Source organism: Peromyscus leucopus, chromosome 9 (genome assembly GCF_004664715.2).
Source record: "Peromyscus leucopus breed LL Stock chromosome 9, UCI_PerLeu_2.1, whole genome shotgun sequence".
Classification (NCBI taxonomy): Eukaryota; Metazoa; Chordata; class Mammalia; order Rodentia; family Cricetidae; genus Peromyscus; species Peromyscus leucopus.
Genome location: NC_051070.1, coordinates 71,068,106 through 71,089,181, shown reverse-complemented (window position 1 = coordinate 71,089,181; position 21,076 = coordinate 71,068,106). Strand labels below are relative to the sequence as shown.

Sequence of the window (21,076 nt, the reverse complement as noted above, 5' to 3'; positions counted from 1 at the left end):
GAGAAGTAAACATATGACAATGGTCTGGAAGTACATTAAAGACTGCACATGGCTCTTGATGAATCTGACTTTCGGTCTCCTAAATTATCCCTCCAAATAACAACCATGAGTTGAAAGCGACTTTATGCTCAGCAGGGACGGGTTTTCTTATTCTCCCTTTTAAGTGCTGCCTCATTTAACTACCAAGAAAGACAGGAAGCAAATAAAAGTCTAAGGTGAGCTGCACTGTTTCCTCTCTACAAGGAGCTTGTGGCCTGTGATCATACAAAACCCCATTTCCTGCTTGAGGCGATGTAGGAAACACAGTACACGTGCAGTCACTTGACACTGATCTAAGGCCGAGGAGACATATTCAAAAGAAGGAAATGTGCCGCACACCTCCTCACAGCCTGCTCTGTGTGCTGGTGGCCTTGGCCTTCTCTGGTATGGATGACTCACATATAGTTAACTATATTAAGCAGGAAGCATCACCCTAGGCATATAGCAGTTTGAATGGACGTGATGGGGAACAGGGATTAGAGAGAAGCAAGCAGAATATGTCTTCAGTTAGGTTGTCTTGGGTCTCAAGGTAGTAAATTCCAACACTGTTTTGTTCACACTATCACAGAATGAACTTTTTTCTTTCTTTTGATTTTTCTGCAGGATCCAATTTGGGCCAGAAAGTGACTCAGGTCCAATCAACTGCAAGCACACAGGAGGGGGAAAAAGTCACTCTGGAATGTTCATATGAGACAAGATCGGACTTCTATTTTCTTTTTTGGTACAAGCAGCTTCTTAGTGGAGAGATGATTTTTCTTATTCGCCAGTTTTCTTCTTCTACTCAGACTGAGAAGAGCAGCCGCTACTCTGTTGTCTTTCAGGAATCATCCAAGTCCATCAGCCTTATTATTTCAGCCTCACAGCTAGAAGATTCAGTCAAGTATTTCTGCACGCTCTCGGAACAGACTCACAGTGTTTGAAGTGATAGCACAAGCTGAACAAAAACTGGAGCTCCTTAAGCATAGCCTCTCTCTTGGGGAGCCCAGATGAGAAGCACACCTGCACATCCCAGACAAGAAGTCTAACCATGGCTCCTTCATCTGTGGTCTGCATCAGAAGTGTGTTTCTGAGTAAAACCTCATATTATGAAATTTAGAAACAGATGTAGTGAGTGTCTTCGTCTTGAAAGTGTTTAGCTAAAAATAGACCACCGAGAGCACGTGTTGTATTCTCTATACTTGGGAATCTTACACCACAATAATCTAAAGTATTAGTTTTTCTTTAAGTTGGTAACAGCACATAGCTCAGACTAGGCATCTGGAAGAGCAAAGAACATAATTTCCTTGTGAATCTGAGAGAAGCAGAGCCATCATGAGTGAAGTTGTCAGAGACACATTAGGAGGAGTTCACCCCATGAAACTGCTGGTCCTGGGGAGTCCCTGCAAATCACTGTCTTTGCATCTGGTACTGAGCCTGAGATACAGAAGGTCAGGTAGACCAGAATAGGGAAGGACGGCAGCATGAGGGCAGCACCTGATGGTAATCATACTTTTGAAAACACAGTGAGACTCATAAGTCCATTGGAATCTAGAAGGATAAACCTCCCCCTTCTACTCAGTCTCACTCCTTTTAGGGAACTTCGGAAGAAGCCATGGTATTATCCGACACTCTACACTCAGACTTGACCCAAGAAAAAGAAAAGCTCTAGAAGTGAGGAGTAGAGAGTGAACAGCAATTTGAGTTGGAACCTCATTGACATCATGTGTGTCTGGGCCTGAATCAATTGAGGTACATCAAAAAATATAAATGTATATAAATATATCCCACCTGTATCTCAACTCCTCTGTAATTGCTTTTTCCAAGTCCAACCTCCAAAAAGAACAACACGGGGAAGGAAATTCTGGGAAATGTGTTTCCAGATATGTTTTCAAAGATTTATTTATTTATTTTATATTGTGTGTGTAACTCTTTTTCCTGCATATGTGTGTGTGTGTACTTTGTGTAAGTCTGGTGCTCATGGAGACCAGAGGAAGGTATTCAATTTTGTGAAATTGGATTTATTGAAGGGCATGAGTTACTATGTGAGTGCTGGGAACTGAATCTGAGTCCTCTGCAAGAGCTTCCAGTTCTGTTAACTACTGAGTCAATGTTCTAACCCCTGTTTCCAGATAGTTTACACTGGGACTACAAAACTACCATAAGACTTCTGGGTAAGCTGTGAGATTAGATGTTGGGTTTCTGAGATAAGAGGAAATAGAGGTAAGGTAAAACTGCAATAGGTCCTTGAAGAGCAAGAGCTAAAGCAACAGAAAGTATCCAACAAGGTACTTTCTCTACAAAGAACCAGCCAAGTGACAGAAATGTACCAAGCTGCTCCTGCCAGTTACCACCAGCTGTAGCCAGCAGTGAAGTGTCTGCCTGATGGGCTCCAGCTGTCCCAATACGTTTTCCCTGGTCTCTGATTCAGTGCCTGGCCCTGGATTCCTGCCCTGAATTCTGACTTGCTTCTCTCAGTGATGGTTAATGAGGTAGAATTATGATCTGAAATATTCTCTTTCTTATCCGGCTTGACTTTTAAATGTGTTCTGTCACAGAAACCCAAACCAAAATAGAACAGGGCCTCACCTCAAAAACTTCTGACAGAAACATGGTCTTTAATCACAGAAATCCTTTTCTGGAAGGACCAACTGATAACTTGTTTGGATTCAGGAGACTAGCTGCCTTTCCTGTCTGTGGAGATTAATTCAAAATCATTCCAAGCAGAGGGAGAAACCACCTCATCCTGAAGAGGATGAAACAACGATTGTGTGCATGATGCTATTTACTTTATGATGTTGGGTGTTTTAATGTTTTAAATCCATTATTTTTGCACAGTTTTACATACACAGACACACACATATAATGTGTTTTGATTGTACTCTGCTATTATCCTCTCTGACTACTCTCCCTCTCCCCACAAACTCCTTCTTTCCTACAAGTATCATTTTTGCCTTATATTTATATTCTTATCCTGTGGCCCACTATCTTCAAGTAGAGTTTCTTACATGAGCATAGACCTGGGAAGGGGGTTCCTGGAGAAAGACAACTGCTTATCAGCATTACTACACTGAAAAAAATGACTTCCCCTCCCCCAAGCAAGCAACAACAGAATATAGCTCTTCAGATAGGGTTGAACATCCTAACAATGATAGAATGCTTAAAGGTACTTCCTTATGCTTGTAGACATTGCTTTTGTGATTTCCTAAATGCAATGTCCATGTCATTTCCAGAAGATTATATTTATTCATGTTTGTAACTTTATATTTTGTTAGGTTGCTGTCTTATAATTTAACCTTGCTGTCAAAGCTTTTATGACTCAAGTCTTACAACACTTTCTCTATTGTCCTAAAGTGTGACTCACATGCTTCCTTTCTCATTTTAATGTCAGTCCTTCTTTCCTAAATTTCCTTTCCTTATTCTTTTTATGATTTAAATATTAACTCATAAAAGTACATTGTCACCCAAAAACTGTCTTGAACTCTATTGTGGATTTGGAAAAGTGCCCTAGTGTTTTCTACTGTAAGTCAGCACTGGAACTTCTGCTGAGTCATTATGTCTGGTAGTTCAGGCACACTCCCTGCTAAATAGCAGTAGGTAACATAAATCTAAGTAAAGACAAATCACCAGGAGAAATCACATGAGACAGAGGATAAAACAGAGGAAGAAAGTTAGAAGACACATTCATCAGACGACAAAGCACAATGAATAAACACAAAATATATGAGAAAACTTTTCACTATGACATCCACCTAAACTCACAACTCCTCAATAGTGCACACCAAAGAGAATGGGACAGCTAAAATACAAGATAAGGTCTTAGGTTTCTCCTTTGAAAGAGTATAATTGACCACGTATGGGAGTCAAGTAAGCATAAGAACAATGTAAGAGACTCAAACTCGGGGAGTAGATAAGGAAGTTATCAAAGTGAACAAAATAATCAGGAATTTGAAGAAATTTTTTAAAATGGAGGAAAGCTTCAGCAAGAAAATTGAGACTCTGAAAATAAACCAATCAAAATTATTAGAAAAGGAAGAATCAATCAATCAAACAGAAAACATCAGAAAGCACTATTAACAGACAAGTCCAGTCAGAAGGATGAGTTTCATAGATGAACAACAAGGTTGAGAGAGCAATATAATCATAAACTATATAGAAAATAATGAATATATCCAAACCTTCTAAGAACTGTGGGATACATCTAAGAGCCAATCCCAAATATCCATGAGGCAGAAGAAGGAGCACAGAAAAAGTTTGAAAACATAGACAGTTTATTTAATCAAAGGATAACAGAAGATCCATCAAACTGAGTGAAAGAAATAGAGATCCAAACTGAAGCACATTTTTCCTAAACAGACATGACCAGAGAAAAAGTGCTCCTGGACAAGTAAGGAAATGATCAAAAGTATAAGGAAAACTGGGCTGTGCATTTGTTTAATACCAGCTGTCATGAGGTAGGACAAGGTGGATCTCTGAGTTTGAGGCCAGTCTGATCTACAGATTGAGTTCCAGGACAGCCAGGGCTACACGGAGAAACCGTGTCTTTAAAATAAAACCAACCAACCAACCAAACAAATGAACAAAACTGTAGTAGTGCTTGCCTTTAATTCCTATACTCTTGAGATGGAGACATGGGAATCCCTGAATTTTGGCTCCTCTGGTATACTGAGTCAGTTTTAGGACAGCAAGGCCACACAGCAAAAATTTGTCTCTAAATAAAAAAGAAAAAAAGGCCTCAAAAGAATTACAAGGGGAAAACATCAATCCACATTCAAATCAGAAACACCAGAAAAGACTAGATCACTCTAAAAGCCAAGAAAATATGCCATGATATTCTCTAAGTTCTGAAAGTAAATAACTAATCAACCAAGGTTGCTGTATGTGGCAAGTGATCTCTTCAATTCAATAGAGAAATAAAAAATTCAACAAAATCACAAAACAAAACAATTCATGAGAGGAAGTGATAAAAGAGGAGAAACAGGAAGAAGTTCATCATGTCCAATATTGCCAACCAACAAACCCCTAATATGAAATGGGAAGGAAAGAACATCAATCAGCCACACAACAAAAACATCAACCAACAAAATCATGACAACAGCAAGTTACTATCAAGTTAAAAGGACATGATTCCTATTAAATTAATGTATCATGATCAAGTTAATCCACTCTAAATCTTTGAAGATGCAGAACTACATCAGCAGCAGCAGCAGGTTATATGCATAAGACATTATAATATAGGAAGTAGAGATATACTGATTAAAGCTCCATACAGACCTTTTAACAACAAGTATTACTGTATAGTGATTGTGTATAGGTACTAATTGTTCTGTCTTTTATATGTTAGGGGGAGGATAGAATTAAGAAGCAGACACATACTGAGATTTTCTCACTGACTGTACAGAAAAGTAGACACAAGCGCTGCTTTGACATTAATCCCAGAAACCCCTAGCAACTGTGGTGTGCCACCATTGCAACATGACCACAGGTGACTCATGACAATCATGGAAGGGATGTTCGTTACATAGTGTTCAGGGACTGGGGTTGAATGATGTTAATATATTACACAAATGGTAACTAATATAAAAAATATAAATGGCTTCAGCTCACCATTTAAAATCCACAGGCTAACTGGCTGGATCAAGAAAAATACTATTTTTATCTCCATCAAACACCTCTCATAAACAAGAACATCAAAAACTGACAGTCAGGGATCAGCAGGCCAAGTAAGTGAAGTCTGTAGACTTGGCACAACACGTCTCATCTGAAAAAGTGGACTTCAGACCAAAGCAAGTCAAAGAGGTAAAGAAAGCCACTACACAGTTTTAGAGGGTAACCACTGTACATATGGGTGCAAGGAGCTTTAGAGCTCCAGTACAACAAAATAATTTTTGAGTGATATAAATTCTCACATGGGTCCCTAATCAGTAATAATCAGAGACCTCAATAGCTCACCATGACTTTAGCAAGTTTTTCCAAACCAAAACCTAGCAAAGAAACTTCAGATCTAAGGGATTCTCCAAGGCTACCACACTTATTTTGGTAGGAGAATCCCTCCCAGGAATGCAAAGTAAAGCAACAGACACTTAGAGAACTCACTAAATGCAAACAATGAAATTTGCTTAATCTACTTAAAATTCAAATTCTCTACTTTGAGCCTTTGCCTTGCCTGCCCATAGTGATGTTCCATTAACTCCTAGCATGGTGATGTTCTGCACTTCCTATAAGTCTTGACTCAAATACAACTGCCTATGAAGACTTTCCTGTTTCCTCCTTGAAAATCAGGCTCTAGCCTACTCCAAATGTGGAATAAGAAAGTATTTATTTTCAAAACTTTTATTTATAACTTAAATACTTTTATTTATAACTTAAATCAGTCTTACAAAGTAGTAACAAATGTAATGAACTTCTAGAAGAGTTAAGAGTCATACTTGTGGATGAGAAAGAATAACAGCTCCCTGAGATGGAAGTTTCTGGTCACTTGAAAACATGTGAGTAGAAGCAGTTGGAAGGTAAGAGTGTTGCTATATGAACAGGACCAACAGAGGAAAGAGGAGGACCCAGAGAGCTACCAATGACTCAGCTCAGAATCAGTTTAGTGAACTCCCAGGCTTAGAATATCCCCGATCCCTAAAGGATAAAGCTTGACTTCCTCCTCCTCTGAGGCTCATCTTCTGTCTTTCCCTGACATCCAGTCCTTTATCTGTTCCTGGGAACATACTCTGTAAAACCCTAGATGACCACCAGCATCACTGCTACATCCACTTCCCTTGTCCCCTCCTACTGGCTCCTGGGCTCTCCCTTTGATGCCCCTTCTGGTTCCATGCCGTGTTTATTCTGTTACTGTATAATTTTCTGCTTCTTTGTTAGGCCTTCTTTTTCTGCCCTTTGCTAGGCTCTCTTTTCTTCTCTCTCATGTCCTTTTCTCTTTCTATGACCAGTGGCATTCCTCCACATATCTATGTATGTATAATCATTAATATCTAGAGCCTGTATATGAGAAAAACATGCAATATTTGTCTTTTTTAAACTCAAAAGGACGTAGTTTTTACTGAACCTCTGCCACCAGAGATCTGAAGAATTTTGATATTTGAGCTGAGCTCCCGGCTGCCCTCTGGTGCTTGTGAGTTAAATTGTGAGAACACGCAGTGGTGGCAGCAGCTGTCTTTTCTGACCTGAAGTTACAACTTGGTGATAATCATGGCGGTAGGATTCAGAAAGAAGGTTGTGGTGTCTGATCCACTGCTGTCATATGTGACTGTGATTCATGTAGGAGTGCTAAATGTGATTCCTGGGTGCTTTGGGTTGGAGAGCAGAAACTGCTTAAGATCTGAGGCTTAGCCTTGTTGCCCAAAGTATGGTGTTTTTCTTTGCTAAGTGTAATTGTGTTTATAAGCTGCCCCTTTTTATACTCCAGATATGTCCTGGGAGGTAAGAACAAGTCAGTGATGGAGAAGAAGCCACTGTAGGAAACATGGCACAGTGAGCTCTTGTCATTTTCCACTCTGCCTCCACCCTTCCAAGGTAATACAAGGTTTTCCAATGGGCACCAAGACATGTGATGGAGCACAGACACCTGGGAGAAGTTGGGACTTGAGCACTATCTACAGTGGACTGAGATGGCTCACATAAATTACCAATCATGAAAATGCTCCACAGATATGCCTACATGCCAGTACGATTAAGAAGATTACTCATTTGAGGTTTCTTCTTCCCAAGTGACTGTAGTTGTGTCAAGTTGTCCCTTAAAATATCAAAATTCTCTCAATAATGGATTCTCATACAGCTGAAACATTTTTAAAAAATAATCTCTTTTTTTTTAACCCCAAGAGGGAGGAACCAGGTAACAGTTCTAATCAAATCAAAGCTAAAATCCAATCTGAGTAAATAGTGCATTGTCTGATGTTCGGAACTCACTCACAATTTTCTTGGGTTCAACAGGCTTGGACATCCCCACTTCTATATGTTTGCCATCCATAATGCACGTAGCTTCTCATGTAGGCTTAAGTTCATTCAACTCTACTTGGTGGCTGTCCCACAGTCCTAGCACCTTCAATATGTTTGAGTGTCCTCTGCTATTGAGGCTGCACTTTCATTAATGGCCTCTCCTGCTTCTTACCATGACTTCATTAATTCTGGGCTCTCCACTGAGACTGTGTCTACTCTTATGCCATTATCATGCTGTTTTAATTATGATTTTGCAGTATATTTCGAAATCCATAATGGCGATACCTCCCTCAGTATTCTTGTTATTTAGGTTTGCTTTGGCCTTCTTTGGTCTTTTGAACCTCCATACACATTTTTAGGTTATTTCTCTTTCTATGTCTATGAAAAATAGTCTTGAAATTCTGTCCATGGTTCACATGAATTAACCTTATAAAAATGGCTTTTCTATCAAAAAGCAGAATGTCAATGTAATGCAATCACAATAAAAATTTATGGTATATTCTGAAGTGGTTTTCTTTTCGTTCTCTAACAGTATTAGTGTTTAATGTCTTGCATTGAGCTGTTTGATTAATTTTTAATTAATTTTGCTCATATTGGCAAAGGTATAGTTTTTTTTGCTACAACATATAAATCTCTATTTTTTTCCCTAGCACCATTAACTGAAAGTGTCTTTTCACCATTGCATGTTTTGTAGTTATATTGCTTTATGAGACCTCAAGTACAATTCCATTGGTCTATTTGTCTCTTTCATTGGAGTAAAATGTTGTTTTGCTCTCAATATATTGTCTTATAATTTGATATCAAAAATTGTGAAATCTCCTGTCTCACTATTTCTACTTAGGATTAGCTTTGACTCTTCTGGGTATTTTGTGATTCCACATGTTGTTAATGCTTTTATATCCCTGTAAATGATATAGTATCAGGATTTTGATAGTGATATTATTGAATCTTTTGATTGTGAATATTCATTTCACAAAATTAAAAAGAAACAAATATCTTGGCCAGGATACTGTAGTATGGTCCAGTGAGTCACAGAGCATACCCTTTAGTCCATACATCTTTGTTTGTAAGACTTCTACTCCTCTGGCTTTCTACACTATAGATAACAGACCTTCACTTATACTCTTCCTGGATATCCTATTGATGTTTTAGTCATGGAGATCCAGTAGCTTTGGATCTGCAGATCTGAACCCTTCACTCGCTCCAGCAGTTCATAGATGAAGAGGATGTTAACTCATAGCCCTGGTTCTGGGCCTGGGAGTAGCTGTTTGGTTAGCTACCTTTGTTTATCTCAGCACCCAGACTAGCTCTCCAGCACTGCCCCAGCTAGTTCACCCGGTACAGCATGCAGAATGGAGAGAGGACAATTTTCCTGCTCTCATGCCATCCCTTCTGATTTATCTACACCGGAACCACAAGGGCAAGCTCTACTATTTTGCCCAGGTGAGGTACCAGGCTCACAATCCCAATTGCTGCAGTTGGTGAGAGGCTGAACCAGATCTGTTCTCATGCCTCAGAGGCCAACTCTCCCACTAACCACAGGTAGTATATGCTCAGGTGTGGTGGGCATCTTTCACTCACCCTTGCCTACACAAGGCAGACGAAGGGGATGGACTCAACACTTCTGCTTTCACATTCTTAAGGCCAGCTCATCTGTTTCACCACTAACAGAGTCAGCTCTACAGTGCTTGTCAGTTCTGGTGCAAGACCTACTCCCTCAGTGCTGACTTTAGTGAGGGGTGTGTCCAGTTCTCCCTAGTGCTACAGCCTGTGAAGTGTAAGTTTAACTCTGTCTTAATGTATACTGTTTCAGTGGTAATAGGAGCCACTGACATCAACATAGACTGAAGCTGTGGCAGGGCAACTGATCCAGACATGGCCTTTGACAGCAACCTAGGCCCAAAGGACACCAGGGACCTTGGTGGCAGCATTGGCCTCTCAGATCTGTATGGCCCCAGCAGAAGCACAGCCCTTGGACACTAACTTGGTCCTAGGTGGTAGCCCAGACCCCTACCTTCTTCTGTCTGGCCCTTGATGGTAACATGAGTCATGGACATGAACACATATCCAGGCTGTGTTTGTAACATGGACCCAGACATGGTCCTAAGCTGCAGCCCGGGCCTGGATGTATCCTGGCCCTGGCTGACAGTTCAGGTTCCTCAGACCAGCATTGATCCAGAGGCCACTCAGCCGGCATTGATCATGTCCCCAGATGATGGCCTAGATTCCAGGCATCTACACTGTCTTGATGGCAACAGGAGCCTGAAATATAAATGTAGACCCTTGCTGCAGCAGGGTCATGGACCCAGACATGACCCTCAGCAAGAGTCCCTGCCCAGATGCCATTATGTTCCTAGGTAGCACCACAGGCTTCTAAGACATACAGGGCCCTTGTGGGGCATATCCATTTAATACCAACAGGGTCACAGGTGGTGGTTCAGACTACATGTAGCTGCAAGGCCCTCACTGGTCAGAGGAGTCATGTATATCAGCACAGATCCCCACAGCTCTGTCAGTGCCATGGAGAGTATATGGCCCTTGGCAACAGCCCAGACAGGGACATTATCACAGCCCCAGGTGGCAAGCAGGCCATGGATTTCTTTCACGCTTCCTTAGTAAATGTTTTCATTTCCTGAGAGGCTTTAGAGCAATACTGTTGTGTTTCTCACTAATTTGGTGGACATGATTATTTCATGAAATGTGTATACAGAATGCTATATTTTAGACATAGCTAAATATAATACCACAAGAATACAGTCTGGATATTTTTTCCATCATGCAATGGATATCCATAGACTTGGCAACACCATCCATATCCAAAGCCCTGTGTAGCCCTGCCTGGTTGGGAACTAACTATGCAGCCCAAGCAGGGTACATAAGACTTCTGGTCTGACAGGAAGTTCTAGGGCTACTGAAGTGAGACACCACACCTGAACAAAGAAATTCATTCTAAGAGAGAAGAGTTGTAAATCACTCTTTATTAATAAAAATATAGCCATTTTAGCAATAGAAGCTTAAATATAGCAGTCAATATAAACAGTGGACAGCCTTAGCAAAATGCCAAAACAATGAAAACAAAAAAAGAACAAATAAATTGCAAAACCTCAAACCATAACAAAGAAAACAAACAAACAAGCAAACAAAATGCAACCAAAAACCAAATAAAATATTAAGCTCAGAAGCATTCACTTGCTGCAGATTTAGCAGCACATACCTGCAATCTATGACTGGTCTTGGAAACATGGTAGGAAGGCAGTCACCTCATATAAAAAGCCTTTTCAAAGCTTGTATAGCCAGGCCTCCTTGGGGCTTTGTAGGTCAAGCCCTCACCAAAACTAAGGATGAGACATGTTTGGAGAGCATTCTTTGTGGCCCTGTGGGGAAGCTTTTGATAAACTACCAATGTCTTGGCCACTATTTGATTCTTTTAGCTAACATCGAGTTGTGTGCTTACTAGAGACCCAACAAATCTGTGCGCAGCATCTGAGTGCCCAAGAACATCAAAAAAATGACCCATATGTCATCTGTACATCCTTTCCAGGAGCAGTCACTTCAGTCCAGCCTGTGAAACTGAAGAAAACCCATTCATTTCACACATGGAGAAAAATTGATCAAGACTAGGAATTAGGAACAGTTATAATCTCTGTGGTGCATTATCATCAGCAATGCTTTGAATGACATGGGGTCAGCTTTAACACTGAACTGGAGAATGAAATATGATGCTTTTGGGTGTGGTCGGTCTGGAACATCTTGATATCAACGCAGTCTTCCTTGACAGATTCCCCACCATATAGGGAGGGCTCAGGACTCAGTCAGCTTGCCAAAACTGTCGACATTAAACTGTCAGATAAAGTCTTGCTCATCAACATCTCTACCCTCCATGTTGTTGTACCCTCACAAGTTGAATGTCAGGATTCTCAGTAATTCTTCTTTCAGGTTTTTTTGTATCTCAAGCTCATTTTTGATGCTTTCTTTTCTTCAGGAGTACTGAGTCAACAAACCCATGGACCCGATTGGGGCTGGATCACCTGGAGGTCAGCTGGTATTTGCCTCACTGGTGAGTTCATTCTGAGGAGGAGGCCTTGACCAGAGGGTGGAGAATGTCATGGGTCCAAGGTGTCTGTGGCTTCTTTGAACTCCTCAGTTCTCCCTAGATCTGCTATGTGAGGAGGAAAGGCTATCAGACCCAGAAGCAGCCTGGCTGGGGCACAGATTAGAAAAGATCAGGGCCTATTCACACTGGAAGCCAAGGTCCAGAGCCTCAGTCCTGCCACCAATGCCCTGGTTGCTGGGGATGGAATGCAGTGTGGCTCACTTTCCTGTGATACTTTATGCTCCTGCTGCAGCAGCTGTCTGTAGGAGGCTCTCATCCTGGGTTGTGGCCTGTTCCAAATGAGAATGGAGATTTTCTGACCTAGAGGAGGGGGACAGGTAGGAAACAGGCCTGGTGGGGTCTGCTATGTCAGCCATTGGGCCTGAACCAGCTCTATACAGCTAGAAAATCCAGTCTGATCCTTCAGCTGAAGTCATTCGCTGCATTCCCCAAGGGAGAAAGGTCAGAGTGCACCTGGGCCTGGATTGATTTTTTTTCTCAACTTTTAAAATCTTCTAGAATATGAATTGAGAACTACACTATGCTGGACAAGAAAATACAGCACATTTCTCCAGATACATTATTTTGGAAAAAAAATTAGTGTAGCAATGTCTGAGTGACAGTTGTGTTCTCATGGTGGGTTGCTCCCTTAGATGCACACACGTAAACTCATAAACAAACACAACTACATCTATGCACATATACAAGCACATTGTAATGCAGTAACATATTCAGTTTATCAGTTAATGCTAATACAAGGAGCAATCACCAGGGATACTATTGAGAAGAAGGTTAACTTTTGTTGGATGAGGGAAAAACACAGCGTGCATGAGAGACAGGCAGCTCAGTCATTGTAGTGCTATACTGTGAACCTAATGCACACACAGGTGGACCTCTGGGGTCCTGGCCCATTAGCCAACCCTGCTTAGGAAGTTCCCCAGCTGTGCAGTACAGGAATTTTCTCCAGCACAGGACCACAGGATGGTGGTGGACGAGCCCACTAGTCTTATACACTGCTTCCCAGTGGCCCCTAAGGTGAACAACTTCCTCCAAAAGGAGCTCCCTTTACCACAGGCTGCCTCACTTAGGACCCAAAGCAATGAGGTAAGGAAACCAGAAAATCTCCACAACCAGAATTAAAAAATCAACAATTCCTTCCTGTAAGGTGACTGTCTCAGGGATGTGTTTGAATAACAAAAGTCTGCCTAAGTTATGGCTATAGCACGAATCTTAAAAGGTCTTATTAATAAATAAACCTGGAGCAAGGAATTGGGGTGAATGCTGGAAGATCAGAGAAGCAGAACAAGCCACAACCTCCTCACCTTACCAATCCCTCAGCTGATCCTGTTTCCTCAGACTGGAAGCCTCTGAGTCCTCATCCAAAATGAATGTCAACTGAACTGTTGCTCAAAAGCCTAAAAGCTTAACCAGCCCTAGTTCCTGGTTTTCATGCCTTATATACCTTTCTGCTTTCTGCTATCACTTCCTGGGATTAAAGGTGTGAGTCACCATTCCTGGCTGTTTCCAGTGTGGCTTTGAACTCACAGAGATCCGGATGGATTCCTGCCTCCCAAGTGACAGGATTAAAGGTGTGTGTGCCAACATTTTCTGGGCTCTATGTCTATCTAGTGGCTGTTCTGTCCTCTGACCCCAGATAAGTTTATTAGTATGCACAATATATTGGGGAACATAATATATCAGCACATATGGCCAAATGATTGCATGTACTATTTCATGCTAAACAACATTCCATGGAAAGACTCAAACACATAGTACTTTTTCACTGATATAATGATGGAAATCTAGATAGTTTCTACTTTGCGGCTACTCTGAGGAATGCTGCTACAACTCTGATATCCTCTAGCTTCTTTGTGGACACCTACTTCATGTTCTGGAATCACTGGGTCACCTGGGGACTGCATTTTAACTTTCTGAAGTATTGTGTGTGGCTTTTCACTGGGCTACATCTTTTTACACCACCAGCAATCTCTTAGGGTCCTCACGTTCCCCAACCCTCCATGAGGCTAATTTTAACTCAGAGTGAACAACTTTAATAATAGTAGTTACTGATTGCTACAGATAGAGCACATGGTGAGTGCTCTCAACTATCATTAGCCTAAGTGGGGTGCACTGAGACCGCCCCATTCTCACACCACAGCATGGCTATGGGACTTCTGCTGGACTTAGATGCAGCTATAATCACACTGAAAGTCAGAATCTCTCAATGAACAAAATCCAGTTCAAGCTCCAAGGCCAAGTTTAAGTGAGCCACGATTAGGCAAATGTGGAAAGAAAATGATAGCAGGCAATGTGGATGAGGACAAAACAGGGTACAGAGAAGACACAGTCAGCCACCTGACCATTGAATGTACAGTCACCATTCACCCAGAGCATAGAAGGGACACAAACCCTCAGTCAGCCTATCCTGCCTCTCAGACACCTCGATTTGCCACAGTGGCCTCCTCCTCAGCTTCCTGTACCACATTCTTTGGTTTGCTCCAAAGCCGTTTCTTTCTTACAGATAAATATTTTCCCCTGTACAAATACCTCAAAACCACTGAATTACAGTAGGTTTTGTGTCCTTTTGTTCTAGAGAGCTAGGTGGACATGCAGAAAGATAGGCAGTAGCTTACAATATTTGATGGATGCAAGTGAGCGAGCACAGTACTTTCTCAATAGAGCTGGACACCATCATCATTAAAGATGTTTCCTGAGTAAACAAACATAAATATGCAGAATACACACACATACAAAAGTGAACACATCAGTGCACACAATCACATATTTTCACATATAAGCACCCATACTCACAAACACTCATACAATACAAGCACTTTCCCCAACACATACAGGAAACATGAACACAACCACACTCAGTCACACATGGGGAAACATACACACACAAAGAGACACTATTGTGCAAACAACTGGCAGTAGACATACACAAACACACATAGAGGTACACACACACAGAGGGATAAACAGAAATGCACTACACAACACAGACACACACACACACACACACACACACACACACACACACACACTTATTCATACAGAATAACCAGGGAGAAGACTACTGTCTTTCCAAACCTCTTCTGATGCAGGAGGAGGTAGTGGGTCCTTCCTGTTGTCTAGAAGGCTGTTAGACTCATCCAGGTTCTGCTACCCTGGCCTGCACTTACTTATGCTTCCATGAACTTTATCCATCCTCGAGACTCATTGTTCCCACAGGTTTCAAGTTAACCCATCATAATCTCTTCACTCAACCTACCTTGTTCTCCACAGAAGACCTTGACAGCTTAAGTGAAAGAAAGTGACCCATGGTCAACACCCAGGAAGTTTTCAACAATTACAGTGCATATGATATGAATTCAGCCACATGTCAGTCAGAAGAAGACTAGTGACATCACCTGCAGTACTTTTCAGGAATGCAGCACTTGGCACAGCTATGAGAGGGAATATATTCTGAGACACATCCATGCACACGATATAGTCAGCAACACAATGTCAGCAAGGAGATGCACTGTGGGATTCTGTGTAGTGAAGCCAATGAGACAAACCAGATATTTTCTATGGTGTTAGCTCTGTGCACTGAAAGGAAAAACAAATCTGCTTTTTATTTTTTAAATAGATGTATTGTTTGACTTTTGTTATTTATTACAAAACACATTAATTCCAAAACAATAAATAAGTGTAAAATAAAGAGAGAGCTACTACATCCTTCCTCTTTCTGAGCTACTGAAACTTGTAACAATTAGAAGAGACAAGACAAGCCAGAAGATCTACTTTGGAGAACTCAGGAGATCCAGTGTTGTCCAGCCAAATTAACCAAAACAGAAAATTTCAGGTTCCCTGGGAGACCTGGGCTAAAGGGAATAAGGGAAAGAGTGACAGAGGACAAGACCAGATGTCAGTATCTGGCCTGTGCACATACACCAATGTACACATCTACACACACACACATGCATACATCACACAAAGACTATATAAATCATACATGAGCAGAAAACAATGAAGAGGACATCATGCTGAATGAACAGTTGAATTTAGACTCTGCACATCAGGTGTTTCAACTGAGGCACACAATATTATTATTCATCCCTTAGGGACTGAAAATTCCTAGGGGAGCACACAACTTAGTCATACTATGTTGAGGTAATTGGAGAAACTATTCTCTTGGAGCCTCAAATCTGTCACCCCAATCCTCAGCCTGTCAAAATAATCCCACATCTATGGTCATTAAGTCTACTCAAGACTGGAAGCTGCAAGATGGCAGAACTGCCTGGGACACCAAGAACTGGCAGGAAGGGCAGTCTCTACCCAGGTCCACTGGCTCTAGTAACTCTCAGGCTGAACTGGGGACCTGTATGACACCCACAGCTGGGAAGTCAGAAGCCTAGGGGTCACTGGAAGTCACTTGTTGCCTCAGCCCTGGTGGTGGCTGTGATTTAAAGCATGACAACCTCGAGCTTTGCCAGGGCACTCTCCTTTCCTATTATTACTGGCACACAACCTAAAGGACTCCAGTGGGGGAAAAGTGCAGTGATAGCAATGAAATCTCATTAGTTCCACTGTGTTTCCTTTTCCACTCAGCGTGAAAACAGAGGGTCCCCAGCATAAAGTCTACAGCCTTGTCAATTCATGACTGTCAAACAAACCATCATTAATCCATGATGTAGTTCAGTCCTTTAGGAAACCAGAGAAGCATGATATGCGTGTTGCTCCCCAGATGCTCCCAGTTCCTGAGCTCTAGGCCTGGGAAGCTCAAGGTCATCATATCCAGAAAGCCCCCTAGTCCCTTCCATGAACTCACTGTGTCTTCCCCAGGACCATTTATTTCTCCATGTTTTGCAGTGAGACCTAAGGCCAGCTTCCTTCTTTCTCACTCTGGTCTTTCCATGCTGTCCATTCTCTCTCCCAAGTAGACACCTCAGTCTTGACAACATGCCTGTAGGTGAACCTTATAGGCACTGAATGAATGTACTAAGCTCACATGGTGTTGCTACAACACTAGTGACATCACTGGGGATTCCAAGAGCTCTCCAGGATACAATAGAATGTCCAGCAAAGGGCCTGCTGATGTCACAGGTCACAGCCTCTGCATCCTTGCTAATTCGTTCTCTCTGAACTGAACAGAAGCTGATATTTCCTTTCCAGGAGTCTCTCCTCTGACACAGGGGAAGACATTCAGCACCTGCTCCTTCCAAAGCTAAAGATTTCTCTCTGCTTCATTAGAATCTTTTTACTACTTCAACCAAGGGGAGTTGAATGCTCACTTTATAAGCACAGCCCCAGAATGGTCTTTCTTACCTTTTTAACAGCCAAGTAACACTTCATTGTGTAAATGTATCACATTTTTAAATCTATTCTTTGATTAAGGAACATCTAGGTTGTTTCCAGTTTCTGAATATTACTAATAAAGCTCCAATGAACATAGTTGAGCAAGCATCCATTTGGTAAGATGGAGAGTCCTTTGGGTATATGCCCAGGAGTGGTACAGTTGGATACTGAGGTAGATGAATTCCAAATTTTCTGAGAAACTGCCATATTGATTTCCAAAGTGTCTGTTCAAGTTTGCACTCCCACCAGCAATGGAGGAGTGTTCCCCTTGCTTCAGATCCTCGACAGCATGAACTGTCACTCCTGTTTATTAACTTAGCTATCCTGCCAGGTGTAAGATAGAATCTCAAAGTCATTTTGTTTTGCATTTCCCTAATGGCTAAGGATGTTGAACATTTCTTTGTTTCTCAGACATTTGAGGATTCTCTGTTGAGAATTCTCTATTTAGATCTGTATTCCATTTTTAAAAATTGGATTACTAGGTTTGTTGAGGTCTAGTTTATTTATTTTGGAAATTAGTCCTCTGTCATATGTGGAGTTGTTGAAAATCTTTTTCAATTCTGATCATTTCCATTTTTGTCCTATTGACAGTATCCTTTGCATTACCGAAGTTTTTTTCAGTTTTCGTGCAGTCTCATTTATTACTTGCTGATCTTAGTCCCTGTACTATTGGTGTTATGTACAAAAAGTTGTCTCATGTGCCAATGGTTCAAAGCTATACCCCACTTTATCTTTTATTAGGTTCAGTGTATCTGGTTTTATGTTGAGGTCTTTTATCCACTTGGACATGAATTTTGAACAGGGTGATAGATATGGTTCTATTTGCATTCCTCTGCATGTTGACATCCAGGTAGAACAGCACCATTTGCTGATGATGCTTTTTTTCCATCATATATTTCTGACTTCTTTATCAAAAAATTAGGTGTCCATAAGTGTGTGGATTTACGTCTGGTCTTTGATGTGATTCAACTGATCACCTGTCTTTTTTTTTTTTTTAAGACCAATACTATGCTGTTTTTATTACTATTGCTCAATAGTAGAGATTGAAATCAGGAATGGTGATACCTCCAGAAGTTCTTTTATTGTACAGGATTGTTTTAGCTATCTTTGTTTTTTTTTTTCATTTTTCCATATGAAGTTGAGTCTTCTTCTTTAAGACCTGTAAAGAATTGTGTTGGGGGGGGGCAGTGGTGGTGCACACCTTTAATCTCAGCACTCGGGAGGCAGAGGCAGGCAGATCTCTGTGAGTTCAAGGCCAGCCTGTGCTACAGTGTGAGTTCCAGGAAAGGAGCAAAGCTACACAGAGAAACCCTGTCTCCAGAAAGAAAAAAAAGAAAAAAAGAAAAAGAATTGTGTTGGAATTTTGATGGGGACTGCATTGAATCTTTAGATTGCTTTTGGTAAGCTGGCCTTTTTTAATATGTTAATCCTTCCAATCTATGAGCGTGAGAGAACATTCCATCTTCTGATAGCCTCCTCAATTTCTTTCTTCAAAGGCTTGAAGTCTTGTCATACAGGTCTTTTACTTGTTTGGTTAGAGTCACCTCAAGATATTTTATATTATTTGTGGCTATTGTATAGGATGTTGTTTTCTTGATTTCTTTCTCATCCCATCTGTCTTTTGTATATTTGGAGGGCAACTGATTATTTTGAGTTAATTTTGTATCCATCTACTTTGCTAAAGGTGTTTATCAGCTGTAGGATTTCCCTGGGAGAATTTTGGGGGTCACTTATGTTTACTATCCTATGATCACGCCTGCCTTCTTCAGAGTCTGACCATCTGCATGTGGACATTTCTCCTGTTCCTGGGATCATACAACTCTCAGTTTACACTCTTCCCTGATGCTATTTGTTTTATTCAGATCCCTGTATTTTAGTCTGATTCATTACAGAGCAAATCAGTGTCTCCTCCACTTTTATTATTCTTATTATTATGTTCTTATTATCATTTTCAGTAAAATTTTAGTCAATGCTTATAGATTTATTTTGAATTAAATTATATAAATCTAATAAATATCTCATGATAAGAAATAACAGCGTATTTAGAGGTTTAATCTCCATGATATATCACTTTCAAAGTGGTTCACCTTTACCCCCGACTCAGTCTAGACTGTCATGTCTTCTGACCATCTTGCATTTCCTCCATCAGGAATTAAAGGAGTGAAGGGGGTTGCTTTTGTGTGACATGTGGAATTAGGGCCTCAAGTCTCCTTTGCTGATGGTGTTGGTCCACTAGGGGGCACTGCAGGCTTCCCAGAAATGACTTTCTCAAGTTCCTGAAGGGTTGGGCAGTTTAAAGAGACCAGAGAACATGTGAGGCTGTCAGTCACAGACAGCAAAGTTTGTTCCTGGTTGTTAGCTGTGCTATTCTGTGGAACTATAAAACTAGAGGTGACTGGAAATCCACTCTGAGGATGAGTTCTTGAGGACAGACAAGGAAATAGAATTTTACTGGTCAATACGACCTCTGAAGCTCAACAGAAAAGATCTAACTCCATAACTTCAAGTTTTAAAATTTTATGATGAAAATCTTCAGAGTTCATGGACCCAGAAAATATTCCAATACCTGTGATAGCCAAACTTTTCATTGACTCCTCTCAGACTAGCAGGAACACGAATAATTAGTCGAAGGGATGAAAATAATAAGTCACAAAAAAAAAAAAAAAGAAAATACAGAGAATACTATTGAACTTGACCAGCAATGTGTGCATCTGCAGGGTACAGGGAAGGGACTGGAAAAGGACAGAGGTAGAAAATGAATCAGGATGAATGTTGTGTTTATAACCTGATTGTTTTAACAAATGAAAGTTTCATTGGAAACATTTCTTAGCAGTTGGTGATCTGCTGATTCAAGAAAGTATATTTATTCCCCAGCACACATTGCACACCATCAAAGAATTTTCTTTTATCAGAATTTTCATACAACTGATTTCTCAAATTCTGTAAAATTATGTAAAATAGCATACTTTCTCTATCCTTCTAAGTTCTATGATGTACAGAGACCTCAGCTCTTTCCTGATATATCATCCCCTCCTTCTCACAATTTCCCTCAAATATCTCTTACTTTAACTGTTAAAACATACAAACAAACAAATAAACCTTTTTAGTTTTCAAGCTGTAGATGACATAGCTTCCTGGTCCCTGCAGGGTTTTCATCCACAGCTAGGGAGCAGTTATTGTGAGGCCTCACTGGGCTGCTGTGGGTGGGGATTTCCATCAAGTGAAATGAGCTCAGATTTTATTGGTGCCTGGTGAACGAGGGAGAGCCTGCTCATGGTTGGAACTAAGTTAGACACTGTCTGGAACTGGGGTGAAGGTGCCTCAGCAGTTTAACAGGATCCATGGAGAGGAGCCTGGGAGCTGTGCTGGGGCTGCTGTGGGTGCAGGTTTGCTGTGAGTTGTGGCTCTCCCAGATGGGTTAGGGGTGTTCCAGAGCTGCCATTGGGAGGGGCAGAACACAGGTGACCCAAAGCTCCTCATGACTGTCTCCCGGGATATCTGACAGGGTGGAACCTGCAGAAGGATTATCATGTATGGTTTTTTTTTTCCCTTTCTCTCTGAGCAGGGGTGAGAGGGATGCAGGTGGAGCAGAATCCTCCAGCCCTCAGTCTCCAGGAGGGAGCCGGCTCTGCTCTGAGATGCAATTTTTCTACCACCATGATGAGGGTGCAGTGGTTCCGA

The 21,076-nt window shown here is 41.2% G+C and overlaps 1 gene segment (V, D, J or C); it reads left to right on the top strand.

Moving 5' to 3' along the window:
* Positions 1 to 279: 279 nt before the first annotated feature.
* On the top strand, positions 280 to 959 carry LOC114687462. The segment is given in 2 exon segments: positions 280 to 423; positions 643 to 959. Coding segments are annotated over 2 exon segments (375 nt in total).
* The last annotated feature ends 20,117 nt before the right edge of the window (positions 960 to 21,076 follow it).